General features: G+C 41.7%; 1 protein-coding gene across 1 annotated transcript in view; it reads right to left on the bottom strand.

Moving 5' to 3' along the window:
- rab15 (RAB15, member RAS oncogene family) overlaps window positions 1-14,319 on the bottom strand; it is a 68,578-nt gene extending 54,259 nt beyond the window's left edge. Inside the window, exon 1 of the mRNA XM_039741170.1 lies at window positions 13,723-14,319. Coding sequence (XP_039597104.1) covers window positions 13,723-13,846 — 124 coding nt within the window. The 5' untranslated portion in view covers window positions 13,847-14,319. The remainder of the gene's footprint in view (window positions 1-13,722) is intronic.
- Between the last annotated feature and the right edge of the window lie 2,080 nt (window positions 14,320-16,399).

The following is a 16,399-nucleotide window of genomic DNA, read 5'->3' as shown; positions in this document are numbered from 1 at the left end:
AAAACTCCTGCTCCTTGGCTCTGCTATTTTCAAGGTTAGCTCAGTTAATATTCGCGTAGTTAAAGTCCCTGATGACAATAATATACCCCTGTAAACCTGCCTTTTTATTATTACTGCCTGCATTGGGTGGTCTATAACAATTCTAAAATAAGGCCTCTATCCCTAATGCTCTATATAATAGATAGGTAAAGAGAAGAGGAAAGTCACTAATAGATAGATAGATATTCCTCTGCAGGTCAGACATTAATGTAGCATATAAACCAGGAAATACTTTGTGGACAGTTCTTATTAATGCCAAATGCAAGAAATTTGCAGCAGAGACACCAAACACAGTATACCCTACAATGCATGCCCAGTGGTATACATGGGACAAACATCTAAAACACTCGCAACACATATACAAGAACATCACAATACTGCCAGAAGGAATGACCCACAGCTTCTGCTATAAGCATATTCCAATTCAACCGGGCACACGTTTAACAGGGACACAGTGCAAGTGAGATTCAAGGCAAACACTAAGAGTGCCAGACAGCTAGCTGAGTTGTGACTGTCAAATGAAAACACCATTAACAGATATTTGGACATGAACCCATCATATGCAGGCTTAAAAAGATGAACATACAAATAAGAAAAAAGACTTAAAGACTAAAACCTCTGAAGAATCCCACCTTACTAATCCACCTCTCTTACACCGCCCCTTCCTCATTTGCTTTGATTCCTGTATGTCTAATCATTATCCTCTGATGATGATACCTGATAGTTGTTGAAAGCTCAGGAATAAAAGACTGTTTTAAGATAGGTGATTAATTCTCTCCTTCTGTTGACTCCTTGCAATAGATTGATAGGAAATGCACTATATAACAGATAAATGTGAAAGGCACTACACAACAGACAGAAAGATAGATAGGAGTAAGTACTGTATACTGTAAAAGATGGACAAATGGGAAATGCTCAGATAGATAGATAGATAGATAGATAGATAGATAGATAGATAGATAGATAGATAGATAGATAGATAGATAGATAGATAGATAGATAGATAGATAGATAGATAGATAGATAGATAGATAGATAGATAGATAGATAGATAGATCAGGCTTTGTATAATCGGTGAAGGACCCTGACCTGTGCCCAGTCTCCATAGTTAGATGTGTGCTACTACAGTAGAAGAATGAATGGATTACAACGAAATTCACTTTTCAACAATATGGGGGCAACTCTGTATTCCAGCCGCTGGAAGTGAACTTTTGAGGGTTCAAGGACTGTGTATGTGACCCACCAAGGAGTGAGTGATCGATCATGGGTTATTTTTGTTAGTCTTAGGGCCCTAAAGGATTTCTTCCTGTAAGTATGTCACATACATGGCAGACGATGCTTGTCTGGTGTGAGACAATTCACAAAGTGTTAAAAGAAAAAAAAAATGGAGCATTTTTTTTTAAGTAATGCTTTCTCATATTCGGCAAGACTAACAAAACCCCCGGAGGGAGTGCTTCAGAAGCACAGAACTCGAGGTAAAATGATACACAAGGCCATTATATGGATTCAGAAAATATAATATACGCAGACACGAAAAAAGAATCAATGTGAAGATACAAACAGCATTGAATTTGGAAATGTTCCTCTACATTCATTATTAACAAAAATACCCTTCTTCTCTAGGGTTCAAATGTAAGGGAGAAAAGCAAAAGGGGAAACTGCCTTTTCTATGGCATGCAAACAGCCCCTTTGCGTCCCCGCCCCCTCCAACGTATGTAATGGGAGCCTATACAGCAGCAGCAGACAAAAGGCAGGATGGATGCCAGTACATTTGCCAGCAGATGCCACTGGATGTAAGCAGCTGTTCATCCACTTAGCTAAGCAACTTCTAAACTAAACATAAAGTAAGAAATTTGACCAACAAAAAGAGGCCATTCAAGCCATCAACAATTAACTCATCCAGGTACTTCTTAAATTTTGTTGATTGCCACAACTCTTTGCTTAAAAAAAGTTCTTCCTGGCTTCAGCCCTAAGTGCACTTCCCTTTAATTTCCACTGGAGTCCTCGAGAATGTGATTCACTGTTACCATGAAAGAATTCTGCTGGATCTACTTTATCAATGCCCTTGAGGATTTTGAAGACCAGAATTAGGTCTCCATGCTATCGCCTCAGCTCGAGACTAAACAAGTTTAATTATCCGAGTCTATCACAATACAAGATGTCCTTAAGTTCTCTATGCTCTCTTCTGCACAGCTATAGGTGCTGCTAAGTTCTCTATGCTCTCTTCTGCACAGCTATAGGTGCTGCTATGTCCGTCTTCTGTTGTGGTGACCAGAACTACATATTGCAGATGTGGTCTCACTAGTGTGTTATATAGTCTGAGCATAACATCCTTCAGTGTATTAATTATATAATCTTACATTTTGTCTGCCTTTTTAATGCTTCTGCATGCTGCTTTGGTAATGAAAATGTTGCGTCAACATAAACCTCTAAAACCTCAGGGGTTGCTCTCTGTAGCTCAGTGTCTCCCATCTTGTATTTATAACTGATGTTTCTAAATGTGCAGCACTTTGCACTTTCCTATATTAAACTGAAAGGGTGGCATATTAGGAAACAGCAGACCACTCTGCTCTCCCTTGCTGCAGACACACTAGGCACATTCAGCTACCCACACTCCCATCACACCACTTAGGAGTTCCTAATCAGCTGAACCTGTACATCTTTGGGGGTATATCTGCCCCAAATACAGGAAGAACCAGCCGAAGTGATGTTCCACCATCCCATCTCTTCAAGGAGCTAATCCTACGAGGGCCACCGGCCAGGATAACGCGACCCACTCACAGAGGCTACAGCTGACTGCGTTCTTCTCAGCAAACTCCCCATCATTGCTGCACTCAGCATGTGAATTCCCAGTGAACTTTGTGATAAATCACACACCAAAAGACACAACAAAACATATTGGCAGGCCGCCACATGCTTTTGGCCTCTAAATATTTTAAACAACATTTTTCCATTTTTTTCTTAAACTCTGGACTTATCAGGCTGTAAAACAAATCAGGATGGAGACAGAAAAATTATTAGTTGACTCCGCTGGGAGAGTTCAGTATTAGAATTAAGTGCATCCAGAAAGGCTGACAGAAATGTAACCCAGTGGGCTGTCACAGTTGATGGCCTGACAGACAGATAGGACAGATAAGAGACAAAATTATTGAAGATGACAGAACAATCCAAGTCAAAAGTCTGGACACACCCAGAATTGCTCATGTTATTAAGAGAAATTCTTTTTTTTCGTCAAGACCTCTGCCCCCTGCTCACTTCGCTCACCAACCCCCGGGCAGGCACTACGCGCTAGCCACTTCATGGCTCTGCCGCTCGCGTATGGGGAAGAGGATATACAATTTAAACAGATTGTTATTTACACAGGAATTGTTAGATATGCATAACAGAACTATTTTACATTACAGTGAGTAATCATAGTAAAAAAATAGTAAAATGTAATAAATTGAAAGAAAATTATGTTTAATGTTGCGTTAGAGGTATTCGTGGCGCTATATGTTTTCATTCTGTTTGGATTTGAAATTAACACGTAAAAACAATTTTATGAATGAACTTTTCGTCAATATCACATTGAATTTTGATTCCGTGTTTGGACTTGCATCGTGACAACACAACGTATAACTGCCCGTGAGTGAATATCGTTTTTTCTCTCTAATAAATAAACTGACTTTTTTGAATGTTTGTCCCTGTGATTTGTTAATTGTCATAGTGAAAGCTATTCTAATGGGAAACTGTAAACGTTTTAATACGAATGGCATATCAAGATCTCCTTTGGTGTCTAATGTTATCCGCTGAAGATGTACTACATTGCCTTTCTTGTCGCCTGTTAAAATTTTACATGTTAGAATTGTTCAACCAATTTTGAATACAACTTATCTTGTCCTATTGCATAGCCCATCACTCAGACATAAATTAGATAGATAGATACTTTATTAATCCCAAGGGGAAATTCACATAATCCAGCAGCAGTATACTGATACGAAGAAACAATATTAAATTAAATAGTAGTAAAAATGAAAAAAAATTAAAATAAAATTAATGTTCGCATTTACTCCCCCGGGTGGAATTGAAGAGTCGCATAGTGTGGGGGAGGAACGATCTCCTCAGTCTGTCAGTGGAGCAGGACAGTGACAAAAGCCTGTCACTGAAGCTACTCCTCTGCCTGGAGATGACACTGTTCAGTGGATGCAGTGGATTATTCATGATTGACAGGAGTTTGCTTAGTGCCCGTCGCTCTGCCACAGATGTTAAACTGTCCAACTTTACTCCTACAATAGAGCCTGCCTTCTTAACAAGTTTGTCCAGGCGTGAGGCGTCTTACATCTTTATGCTGCCACCCCAGCACACAACCGCGTAGAAGAGGGCACTTGCCACAACCGTCTGGTAGAACATCTGCAGCATCTTACTGCAGATGTTGAAGGATGCCAACCTTCTCAGAAAGTATAGTCTGCTTTGACCTTTCTTACATAGAGCATCAGTATTGGCAGTCCAGTCCAATTTGTCATCCAGCTGCACTCCCAGATATTTAAAGGTCTGCACCCTCTGCACAGTCACCTCTGATGATCACAGGGTCCATGAGGGGCCTGGGCCTCCTAAAATCCACCACCAGCTCCTTGGTCTTGCTGGTGTTCAGGTGTAAGTTGTTTGAGTCGCACCATTTAACAAAGTCTTTGATTAACTTTCTGTACTCCTCCTCCTGCCCATTCCTGATGCAGCCCACAATAGCAGTGTCATCAGCGAACTTTTGCACGTGGCAGGACTCCGAGTCATATTGGAAGTCTGATGTATATAGATTGAACAGGACCGGAGAAAGTAGAGCCCCCTGCGGCACCCCTGTATTGCTGCACACAATATCAGACCTGCAGTTCCCAAGACGCACATATTTTTATTACACAATAACATTACGATACATCCTTCTTTCAACAGTAATTCGGCCAGTCGAAGACTGGACAGTGTTAACAGTTGTAGATATTCTTCGTGGTATTGTAAGCTGATGTTTTCATCTTCCACACGATCACCACCATTTCAACATAGTCTATTGATACACATTTAACCAATTTGCCATGTAACCAATTGACAATTTTCGCGTTAATTCGTTTGACTTCATCATTTCTCGGTGCTAGAATTGCCCGTGTACTCATTTCTTCTCTTGATAACCCTTCAGGATAAAATTCTTCAATTAGATTTGGACATAAGTCTTCTTTTATTAGGAACTTAAAGTGAGGAAAATGTAAAAATTATAAGAGTTGAGAGAGCAGGAACTGTGTCTGACAAAAGCAGAGGACCGTGGGCTGTTAACCGGCAATGGTTGAGAGGAGGGTGGGACTTGTAAAATCTCTTGGCAATAGTCTTGTCTCAAGATTTTCTTTTATAATAGAGAGATTCCATTAAATTAATTTAAAAAAAAAAAAAACCACATATAAGACGTTCCTAGTGTTGCTAATGACCATTACTGCATGGAATAACTGATATTTAATTTATTATTCACATATGTCAGTAGCCATTCCTTCAGTGTCCTAATGGTCAGCTCTCTTTGCTTATCCTTAGTCCTGGTTACATTGGTTATTAGAGAAACCTTTCTAATTGCATTCCCACCACTGACGCCTGTTATTCTGTTCACTTGTGTTGAAAGGGATTGCCATTCCCCAAGTTCAGTTCTTATACTCGTTTGTAATTACAAAAATAAATCAGTCATTTTAGGCATTAACCCCACTAGGGATGTTACGGGTTGTATTTTTAAAACAACTTTGATCAAAGCAGGTATTGACTTCTATCAAAAACATGAAAATTTCTGGGTGAGTCCAAACTTTGACTGGCAGTGCAGATATGCAAGACAATAAATTAGACACATTCAACAGATGTGAACGAATAGGAATGCAAAGCACTATATTCAATTCAAAGGGATAAATACATACACATGTAAGAAATTCAATTTTATAGATCAAATACTCAATTCCAGTCCTGGAGGTCCACAGTGGGTGCAGGTTTTCATCAGACCCAATTTCTTAAATAGTAGCCAGGCCAAGCAGATAACAAAACTTAGGATTTAAGTGCTGTATATGGGGTGGTCAAAGTAAGGCACTGCAGGTGCCAGAAGTTGTATTGACGCGTCAAGCCGATCGTCCCCATTTAAATGAAACAAACAGGGCTGCTATGGGCACATCTGTTACAAACCCAGTGAACACAAGAAGCCAATTCGTTTAAGTCAAAAACACGTAACTCTGTCCGTTGGCTCAGTTGAGTCAAAACAGACTACCTCTCTCACTCTGACAGCTTTAAAGCTGGAATACGGAATGGGCGGAGTCGGTTACACTCGCTGGGGGTCTGTGAAGGGAAAAGAAGATGAGAAGGTTAGCACAAGTGCCCCCTGTCAGCTCAGGGTGGTATATTACCTGTTTTTAGACGAGCCCCAGACACTGATCCACTGTGTGTGACAATAACTTTTTAGTGCTTTCATTCTTCTTCAACAACCTGTATCACTTTTGGAGAACTTTATCTGTGTGTTTGGTGGTCTCAGTCTTTCCCTTCCAAAACATTATATTGGCACAGATGCAGCATGATCCATACTACAGGTTTAAACTGAAGTGTGTAAGCTGGAGAGCTGGTAGCCCCTTTGTTACTTGAGTTTGAGATACTTTATTAATCCCACCAAGGGGAAACGGTCTTTCCACATGATCCTTTGGTGGAAAGAGTGCAGGGTCAGCCTTGGTCCAGCGCGCCCCGGGAGCAATTTTAAGGTTCAGGACCTTGCTCAAGTAGGATCCCTTCTGGCAGTAATGGGAATTGAACAGTCAACCTTCTAGATATTTGCACCTCATTATTAACAGAGAGCTGGTTAAGAAAATGGGAGATGATTCTAACCGGAATGTAGCCGTTTAAAACGAATACGGGCAGTTAACCCTTTAAACTCAGCCTCGGTTTGTCTGTTTTCTACTACTTTGATTTAACTGGCTCTAACCTCGTTATCCTTCATTCAATATTCATGTGCAATTCCTCAAAATAAAATTCCAAATTTTCACACCTAGTTATGTTGTACTCATATGTTACAGCAGAATAAACTGTACAATTATTCTTAATAAGCTAAAAGGCTTCCAAACACTAGAAAACCTATAAAAGAATACTGTATATAGGGAAATTACTAGAAAATACCTACAGGTACTATATCTAGCATTAATGGATTTTGAAGGAGCAAAAAAAAAAACAAGATTCTTCTTCTCCACGTTTACGGTTTTCAAGTAAGTATTAATAGCATTATTGAAGACCCCTGGCCTAAGTATCATTCTGAAGGGCAGATCTCCCTCTGTCAGAATCTGTAAAGTTGGTAAAGAAATTATACTGTGTATCCAAATTACAAACACCAGTAGTTGCAAGATATAAAACTGTCTTTGCAAAAAACAAATACAAAAAATTATGAAGTATACAAAGTGGAATGTGGTGTTATTTAAAAGTTGAAGCAGCCCACTCGTACAGTCTGTCCATCAAACTGTATGCTACTGAATCAGGATACGATACAGCAATTCAGGCATCCTTGAGGAGGGAAAAATAAACATTGCAACGTGATTATCACTGCACACGATACAGGGTTTTAATAGAAAAACACTGTAACTATAGCAATGAGGAAATGAATGATTTTTATGCTGTTTTTTTTTTATTTTTGCATTATTGTTCAGTTCCACCAGTGGGTCCAAAACATGGATTTAAAGAGTTACATATTCTGAATCTTAATAAACCTGTAACAGTGCACTGCACTTACACTTGACTTGAGCATTCCTAGTTTTCAGACTCTTTCTCTGAACGTTTAGCATTCGTTTGCTCAGAGGTTGATGCGCTTGCTGCTTCCTGAGCAGCTCTTCTTATCCCCACCCTAGCGGCCTGCTGCTTCTCTTCTTTCGTCGGCATCTTTTCGCATTAAAACTGATTAAGTCAGTGTTTGTGTTGCATTTATTTAGTACATTTTCTTAAAATTTTCACTTAAGCTGGCACTTAAGTTTTCAATCTGCCGCAAAAATGATTTAGGATATGAAGAGGTAGGGGAAGTGATGCCAAAGGTGGTAGGGAATGAGAACGGCACCTGTACACATGCACCACATGACCGCCCTGCTGGCCGCTGCTGAGAGTTGATTCAACAATAAATAAAATAAAAATAAAAAGAGGAATAACCTTGGAGGTCAATCATCACCCCAAAAGAAGATAATACACATCATGTAGTATATGTGTACCAAATTTCAGGTCAATTGGTCAAACGGGTTGGGAGCTACAGGTGTTTTAAAATCCTGGACAGACAAACGAACAGCCATGGTAGCGTATTATGTAAGACGATGGGTTAAATCAAACTAACCCAAAAAAGCACATTGCTTTAATAGTCAACAAATAAAAATCTGACTAGAGCAAAACTCTGTAGCTGCCTGCAGACCATCAGGACCAGAGAATTAAGCAAGGTGCCACGTTAAATATGAAAGGAACTACATAAGGCGCTATACAACAGTGACAGGTATTCAAGGGCCTGTATAAAACCAGCTACATCTCCTGACACTTCCTGAGCTTAATTTCAAAACCTCACTCAAAATGTCATCTTAACACTCTTCAGAGCAGGCGCCCCATGTAAGAAACAGCCTGAACAAAGATGGCTGGCTACGAAAGCGTAGAATAACACGTAACTGCAGAGGTCTGAAACCGAAGGAAAGAAATCATCTGCATTATAAAAATGGATTCTCCATTATTATACCCCTTTAAGAGGGTGGCCAGGCCACTTACTCTGTAGCACACCTTTAACCACTCAGCTTCAAGGGACTTAATGCATGACAATAAAAACCCAATTCTGTCAGACTCATAGGCGCTCCCTGTCATCATGTAGGCCATATTGAAAGTTGGAGGGCTCCCGAGTAACGCTTGCTTCACTCCTCAGGACCCTCTGAACAGCCATTTATGAGTGAAGCTGAAACAGCCACACAAGCAGACACCAAGTCTGACTGATTTACATTTGGCTGTGTTCACTAGCTTTGATTATGGTATTATTTCAAACGTTGGCTGTAAAGTAAGAAAAATTACTGTGTTTGGAACAAATGCAATCGGTGATTTTAATCCGTTCTGAGGTGCAACTCAGCGGTGGTGTTATGTGTCAGTTTCAAATAAGACAGAGGAACAGTGCCAGGCAGATTGCCATCATAGTGTAATGGTAAGAGATTATACTTGCAGCTCTTAATTTTAACGATAACCCTGCAGAGGTAATATGGCCCCTCCACAAAAAGAGTGAGGGACCCCAAGATTTCAAGTACTACAATCCATGTGGTACCATTCCCCCACTGACAGATCACTCTTTAGAATTTCATACCACTCACTCCGACCCCAAGCCATCCTCGCTTCTCTCCGGCAATTGGTTTGGCAAGCCCAAAATTCAGGTCAAAAAGCCTAACCTATGGCAAGAAGTTCCAAATTTCAGGACTGCCACTCTTAAAACATAGTTGTGCATAAAGAAAGCAGAAATGGTGCCAAGTAGATATAAGGATTGATAGCTGTGCAAGACACTATATAAGAGAGATAATACAAAGGAAACTATAAGATAGCTAGATAGATACACAATACTAGGTAGCTAGCTATGCAAGGCACTATATAATAGATAGCCAGACAGATGTGAAAGGCACTGTTAGATAGATAGATAGATAGATAGATAGATAGATAGATAGATAGATAGATAGATAGATAGATAGATAGATAGATAGATAGATAGATAGATAGATAGATAGATAGATAATCCTCTGCAGGTCAGGCATTAATGTAGCATATAAACCAGGAAATACTCTGTGGACAGTTCTTATTAATGCCAAAAGCAAGAAATCTGCAGCAGAGACACCAAACATAATATACAGTATACCATGCTATGCCAGTGGCATACATGGGGCAAATGCCTAAAATACTTGCAACACATATACAAGAACATTGCAATGCTGTCAGAAGGAATGGCCCACAGTCTCTGCTATAACCATATGCCATTTCAACCGGGCACACATTTAACTGGGACACAGTGCAAGTGAGATTCAAGGCAAATACTAAGAGTGCCAGACAGCTAGCTGAATTGTGACTATCAAATGAAAACACCATTAACAGATATTTGGACATGAACCCATAAAATGCAGGCTTAAAAAGATGAACATACAAATAAGAAAAAAAAGCTTAAAGACTAACACCCTCTGAAGAACCCCACCCTACTAATCTACCTCTCCTACACCCACCCTTCCTCCTTTGCTTTGATTCCTGTATGTATAGATAGATCCTAAAGTCACTATATAATAGATAGATACTGTAATGGATGACATAACAGCCATGAACCCCATTGCCAAACAAACAAGAGACTGGCGTAACATAATGGACCAGCATGAATGGACTGGTATTTCTGGAAGTAGAGATGGAAGTTCTTCACCTGACTCTGACACCAAAATAATGGAAGGTCCAAGTGAGATAACTACCCTTATACGATGGATGGCAGCACTTATGCACTCCTGCCTCCTTTTCTCTGCCTGCAGGGCATGCTGGGAATCGTAGTCCCATGGCACAGTCCTGTCGGGTTTCATGGGTGTTGCCAGAGGGGTAGACTGTTCCAATTATGGGAACCTTCTGCCTGACCCAGAAGTGCTTCCTGCAGGCTTAGTCCCGATACCGGAAGCACTCCTGGCTCCAGCTTTAAAAGGAGTCTGCCACCTCACCTTGCTGTAAGGAAGAACAGTAGGACAAAGGATGAGTTTAAAATCATTTTTTGTGCCGTGAAAACACACCAAATAAGGCCTGTAAAGGTACTTTTGAATAATAAAATATGCTCAGTTTGAACTTGTGACTGGTGCTGTGTCAAGGATTTATAGTGGACCCCTGGTGGACACAATGTGAAAGAGTCTATTAAAGACAATTAGGTATGCAAGGCACTGCAATATTTATATAATGTAGATATTAAAGTCAATAAATCAGATAGACAGATATGTATGAGAGAGAGAGCCATGAGAGAGCCATCCACTCTGCACGGCTGGCTCTCTCTTTTAATTGCCAACCTAGGAAGCACATTGGGGCTAGGTAGGACCACCCTGCTTGCTCAGCAGTCTAATCTAAAACAGAACAGACATGCAAGGCACTATATTAGATATATTAATACATATTAAATAGATAAAGAAGTAAGGCACTATATTAAATATAGATTTAAATTCAACTATCCAAAGAGTTACAATTAATTAAATGACAGACATTTACCAGCCACATTGCTGTCACTACTTTGCGACAACATAATGTCTTCTTGTCTGAGGCAACCAATCCAGTTCGGATCAATCCAGTGGTAATGTTGGATCCGACAGTCAGTGGAAAGAATGCCTGAAAAAGGCCTCCAAGAGAAAGCTGACCAAATATTTCTAAAAAGTAAGTCAGTTAGCAGCTCGTTTTAAGAGACCTGTCTTAGTTTCTCTTTTGTATATTTACTATCAGTCTTTAATAAAGCAAAAGAATTTCTTATCTGATTACTCAATAAAATCGATGGAGTAAGGTTATAAAGGGGGGTGTCAACCAAAAAAAAAAAAAAAAAGAGTGCCAACATGGGGACTACAATTCCCATCAGGCAGCACGAGCACACTGGGACAAAGATTCCATCATCAGCGTGTGCAAACAGAAGGCATGCACACGTATTCTTCTCAGTTAATCTGGCACGGTCACACAGAATTACAGCTTTTGTTTTGGTGACTAAGATACAAAAATTTCAACTAAGATATCACTATCAATTCTGGTACCAAAACAGTTCTGAAGCAAATACTGGATAACTCCAAAGTTGTACTCCATCCTTGCTGGTGTAGCACACTCAACGCTGCTTCCCTCTCGGAGCATCCAGTGAGTGTCGAAGCTGGACTGTTTCCCCCCATGAGGTCTTGACCATGTCAGGGGCAGTGAAGTCTCGATCATGACAAAGCATTTGGTATCAGGTCATCGTGAGTGTCTCGACTGTGTCGAAGCAAGCAGGGGGGCTTCTACTGACATAGAAGGTGAGGGTTTAATATTAACGTTTACTTCCTGAAATGCTGCTACTGTATTGTTTTAAAAAATTGTGCTTTTTATTATACCATGCAACCCTATTATGTATAAGAGTATACTTTTGTCTCATCATGAGTTGTGTTTATCCATGTTGAATTACCAAAGGACGCATTAGCCATGGTTTATTTATACCCAAACAATGCCAAGTACTTCAGTTAATCTTAGTAAAAGGCATCAGTCAAATACACAACGATAATATAGTGTATGTAGCCTCTAGGGGGCACTACTGAGCCACAGACACAAATGTACCACACCAGTCCCAGTTCCAACAATACCGTCATGTGCACATCTTTTGTTCAAAATATAACACAGTTCTCTCTTTCCTTTTGTCTTCCTTTTCTCTTTACTCCTCACAGACAAGTGTTGCCCTTCTATGCTCCCGACTCCGACCAGCCGTGCAAAGTGAATGGCTCTCTCTTTTAATTGCCAACCTAGGAAGCACTTTGGGGCTAGGCAGGACCACCCTGCTTGCTCAGCAGTCAAATCCCAAACCAGCAAAACAGTTGTTACAGACCCCAAAAGGGCAGCCATTTCGGAACACAACTCCAATGCTGCCCTGCAGGCATCCATACTGGGGCCTGCTGGAAGGAATGCTTGGTGCATCTGCTGCCGCAGCGTTCTTCCATATCATCCATCTCTTATTATTGCTTCCAGGCCAGGTAAGGGAGCAGGGACCATCACATACCATTCTAGAGTGAGCACAAACCCTGGGGGCATTTTACAATACAGACACAGTAAAATTGGTATATGTACTTAGTAATGTGCCGGCTCAGGTAAATGGTGGCATAACTTGCCATGGGGCAACCTTGTGGCTTACAGTCCAGTTCCTTTCATTTTCTTAACCACTGTGCTACACTGCCAAGCTCCTGATGGACAACTGTTGTCGTGAAAATCAGTGTAACTTCTAACTGAATCAAACCAATATGGCACCCTGTGTGAATGACAGTGTGGGGGTGTGTGTGTGCAAGTGGGCCCTGTGATGGACTGGCATCTTGCCCAGAGTGCTGCCATGATAGGCTCCTGCCCATGAAATCCTGATCTGCATCTAAAACTTACTGTATATACTGCCAGTTTGTTTAATATTAAGCAATATTTCAAACTAACAGAAGCAGAAACAGGCCTTTAAATGCTGCCAGGGTATTTCTGGTCTCACAATGACCCTCAAGTGGATTAACTGAGCTTGTGAATGAATGCAAATGTGGTGTCAGAACTGTGACAACAACCTCTTGACATGTAGTGCCAGGACACTCAGATGCATGCCAGTGCTGAGGTGTCAGAGCTCATCCATGTGGAATCCCATCTTTGAAGAAACCTTTGATGGATGTTACACAGCAACAGGGTAGCTAGTGAGCCAGCTGCTGGCGCGAGTAATCTGCCATCCAAGTGCCCTCTCCTGCCTCTGCTCCCTAGCAAAGCCAAAGCCACAAAGCCAACCCCGTTTTCATAAGCAGGATCAACAAAGGTTCCGAAAACACATTCAACAACGAACAGCCAATGAAATCAATGGATGCTTCCATTTCTTACGCGTGCTTGCATTCTTTTCAAGACATCGGGAGCGAAATCGCGCAAAAGAGGAGCGAGAAACCCGAAAAAAGGGCGCAGGAGGGTGGGCTGCACACGCTTACTTACCTATGGTGGAGATGTGCGATGAATGAAATTCGTTGTCGGTGAACCTGCACAGCAGGCAGGTTTTTCCAACGCCCGAGTCGCCCAGCAGAAGCAGCCGGAACAAGACATCGTACTGCTTGGCCATGATGAGCGGAGGGAGAACCGAGAGGGAGCTGGAGACTCAGAACGTTACTCGTGAAGCGGTGCGCCGATGGCAGCGCCTCGCTCTCCCATGTCTAGCCCAGCATCGGCAAGTCCTTCTGCTCGGAGTCTTTCTAATTCCTCTTCGCAGGTCGAGTAAACAGGGTGGATCCAGCCCAGGATGCGGAGCTCTTTCAACATCACCCTGCTGCTAGAAGCGCCAGCGCAGAAGAGCTAAGGGAGGATGGCCGGCCAGGCGGGCGGTACTAAAAAAAATGCACCACGGCCCGGCGCCTCCCAAGTATAACGGGTTAGTTTGCAGTGGAAGCAAAACTCGATTGCAAACGTTTAGGAGAGAAGTTTATAATGAATTAATTAATAAAAGGAAAAGCCTACACGACAACGCTGAGCAGCACCTCGCTTCGACCAGAGTCTGCTTTTAATCGCGTGGCCGCGGAGCGCGCGCGAATTGCTGACAGGTACGCGCAGGCGTGTACTCGTGCACGCCCCTCGGCGGCAGTCACACAGGTCCAGGAGCTTTTCGGTTTTGAGTCGCATAAATCACATGTACACACGATTTAGCGTCGCCACTTCACATAACCTGCATGTCTTTGGACTGTGGGAGAAAATCCACCCATACACAGAAACTTCTCGCAGGGAGAAGCCGGAACGAGACACCTGGGCTGCTTACTGCAGCGCTACCACTGCGCCACTCTACTCATTATATACAAGAACATGACAACAATGTGTGTGTTATTACGTAAAACAGATGTTAATTGTTTATTATTGTAAGCTCGGTAAAGATCAGCTCACATTTTAAGACACAAAAATGCACTTCTAACCAAAGGATTCACACTTTTTTCTTGTCACTATAGGTGCTTTACAGACATAAAAATACAGAAAGTTACCAGACCAATAAAATCATTTACACACACGAGGTAGTATATTGAGTTCCGAATTTTCAATCCTATTTGTTTATTTTTATTTTTCTCTTTTTCTCTTTCTGACATAGAATGTTTTGTCCTCGTCTGTCTTCTGTGGGCCGATTTTCTACACAAGCATCTTACCACTGAACATCATATCCTGGTTTGACATCTTCTTTACCCAAAACTGCAAAGCCCTGCAAAGGCTGGAGCAAGCAATGGAGTGGATGGTACCTTAAGATCTTCTCTCTCCTCCCTGTAGGTCATTTACACCAAGCCAGGTAGGGTCAGAGCCTCCACAATTTAAAAACTGAAATTCTTCCACCCCAGTAACTGACTGGTCCACCTGCTGAAACTGAGCAGACAACTCTACCATTTTATGGCCAGAACAAAGAGGCTCAACAGGACATCTTGTGAGTATCACCTACACTTACAGTACTTACCAAGTACAGCAGCATTCTTCCTTGCACGTCTGACCATCATTTCACTGTCTGGGGCTTTGATAAACAGGAATGCTTTGAAGTGCAGATTTGCTTTATTTAATATAAAAGATAAATTAGCTTACCTGACATAATCTTTTACTCCTGTTTTCAGACCATTAGCTTTCTATCTGCCTACGTTTTTTCTGGTACTGGCATTAATAACTTACACAATGAAGAATTATGTTTTGTGTGTTATACTTTTGTTAACTGTAAACAAAAAAAGAGTACAGAAAACATTCTTTATGGAAAACAGATGATACCTTTAAACAACAAACATGTAGGGCCACAAATATTCAATTCCGGATCTCCTCACATTGGCAAAATGCCATCTTGAATATCCATTCATCTATCCATCCATTGACCAAGCTAGTTTAATTTAGGTGTATGGTTAACTGAACTGGAGCACATTCACAACTCACACACTCACAGACACATTCACAACTCACACACTCACACACACTCACAAAGTGGCTCATATTAGAGTTGTCAGTCACCTAATCGGCATATCTTTGCCCTTGGTCTGTTAATGTCCCAGACATGAATTTAAAGCTCTTTCAGGCCACAGTTATACAGGGTGGCCCACGAAAAAGTAGCCCGCCTCCCTGGCGAAAAAAGGCGCCCTTCCATAAAGAAAGAACTTGAAATTCAAAAATCTTTACTCACTCTTTACAGAAAGTGCTCAAAAATGATTCTTTGTGGAATGAAATACGTCGCTCAGCTCGTACTCACACGTTTGCACTACGTCTACACAGCTTTCATGATGAGGTGCGCCACTCTGGCAGGAAGGCAGGCTACTTTTTCGTGGGCCACCCTGTATTTAGGGTTGAGCTGGAAGGAGAGTTGGATCAATGGGTTACTTGTGGAAGTAACACAACTCAGGGATTAAGAGGGGAAAGTGATTTTTGTGTGCTGAATATTGTGGTGGATGGCTGGGGAACCTACCCAGCCGGGACGCCTGGAAAAACCGGGAGAGAGACAATACCTCCCCCAGGCCATGAGAGGGCACCCGCCCTGGTCCACCTGGGGGCAACAGAAGCAGAGTTTGGAAGCTCAACCCTGTTGCAGCCCATGGCCACCACCAGGGGGCACCCGGAAAATGGCTACAGAGCCTTGGATTTCAGCACTTCTGCCACAACAGGAAGTGCTGCCAGA

The sequence above is a fragment of the Polypterus senegalus genome, chromosome 18 (genome assembly GCF_016835505.1).
Source record: "Polypterus senegalus isolate Bchr_013 chromosome 18, ASM1683550v1, whole genome shotgun sequence".
NCBI classification, from domain to species: domain Eukaryota; kingdom Metazoa; phylum Chordata; class Cladistia; order Polypteriformes; family Polypteridae; genus Polypterus; species Polypterus senegalus.
The sequence above is the reverse complement of the archived record's forward strand: the minus strand, read 5'-3'. Positions and strand labels throughout refer to the sequence as shown.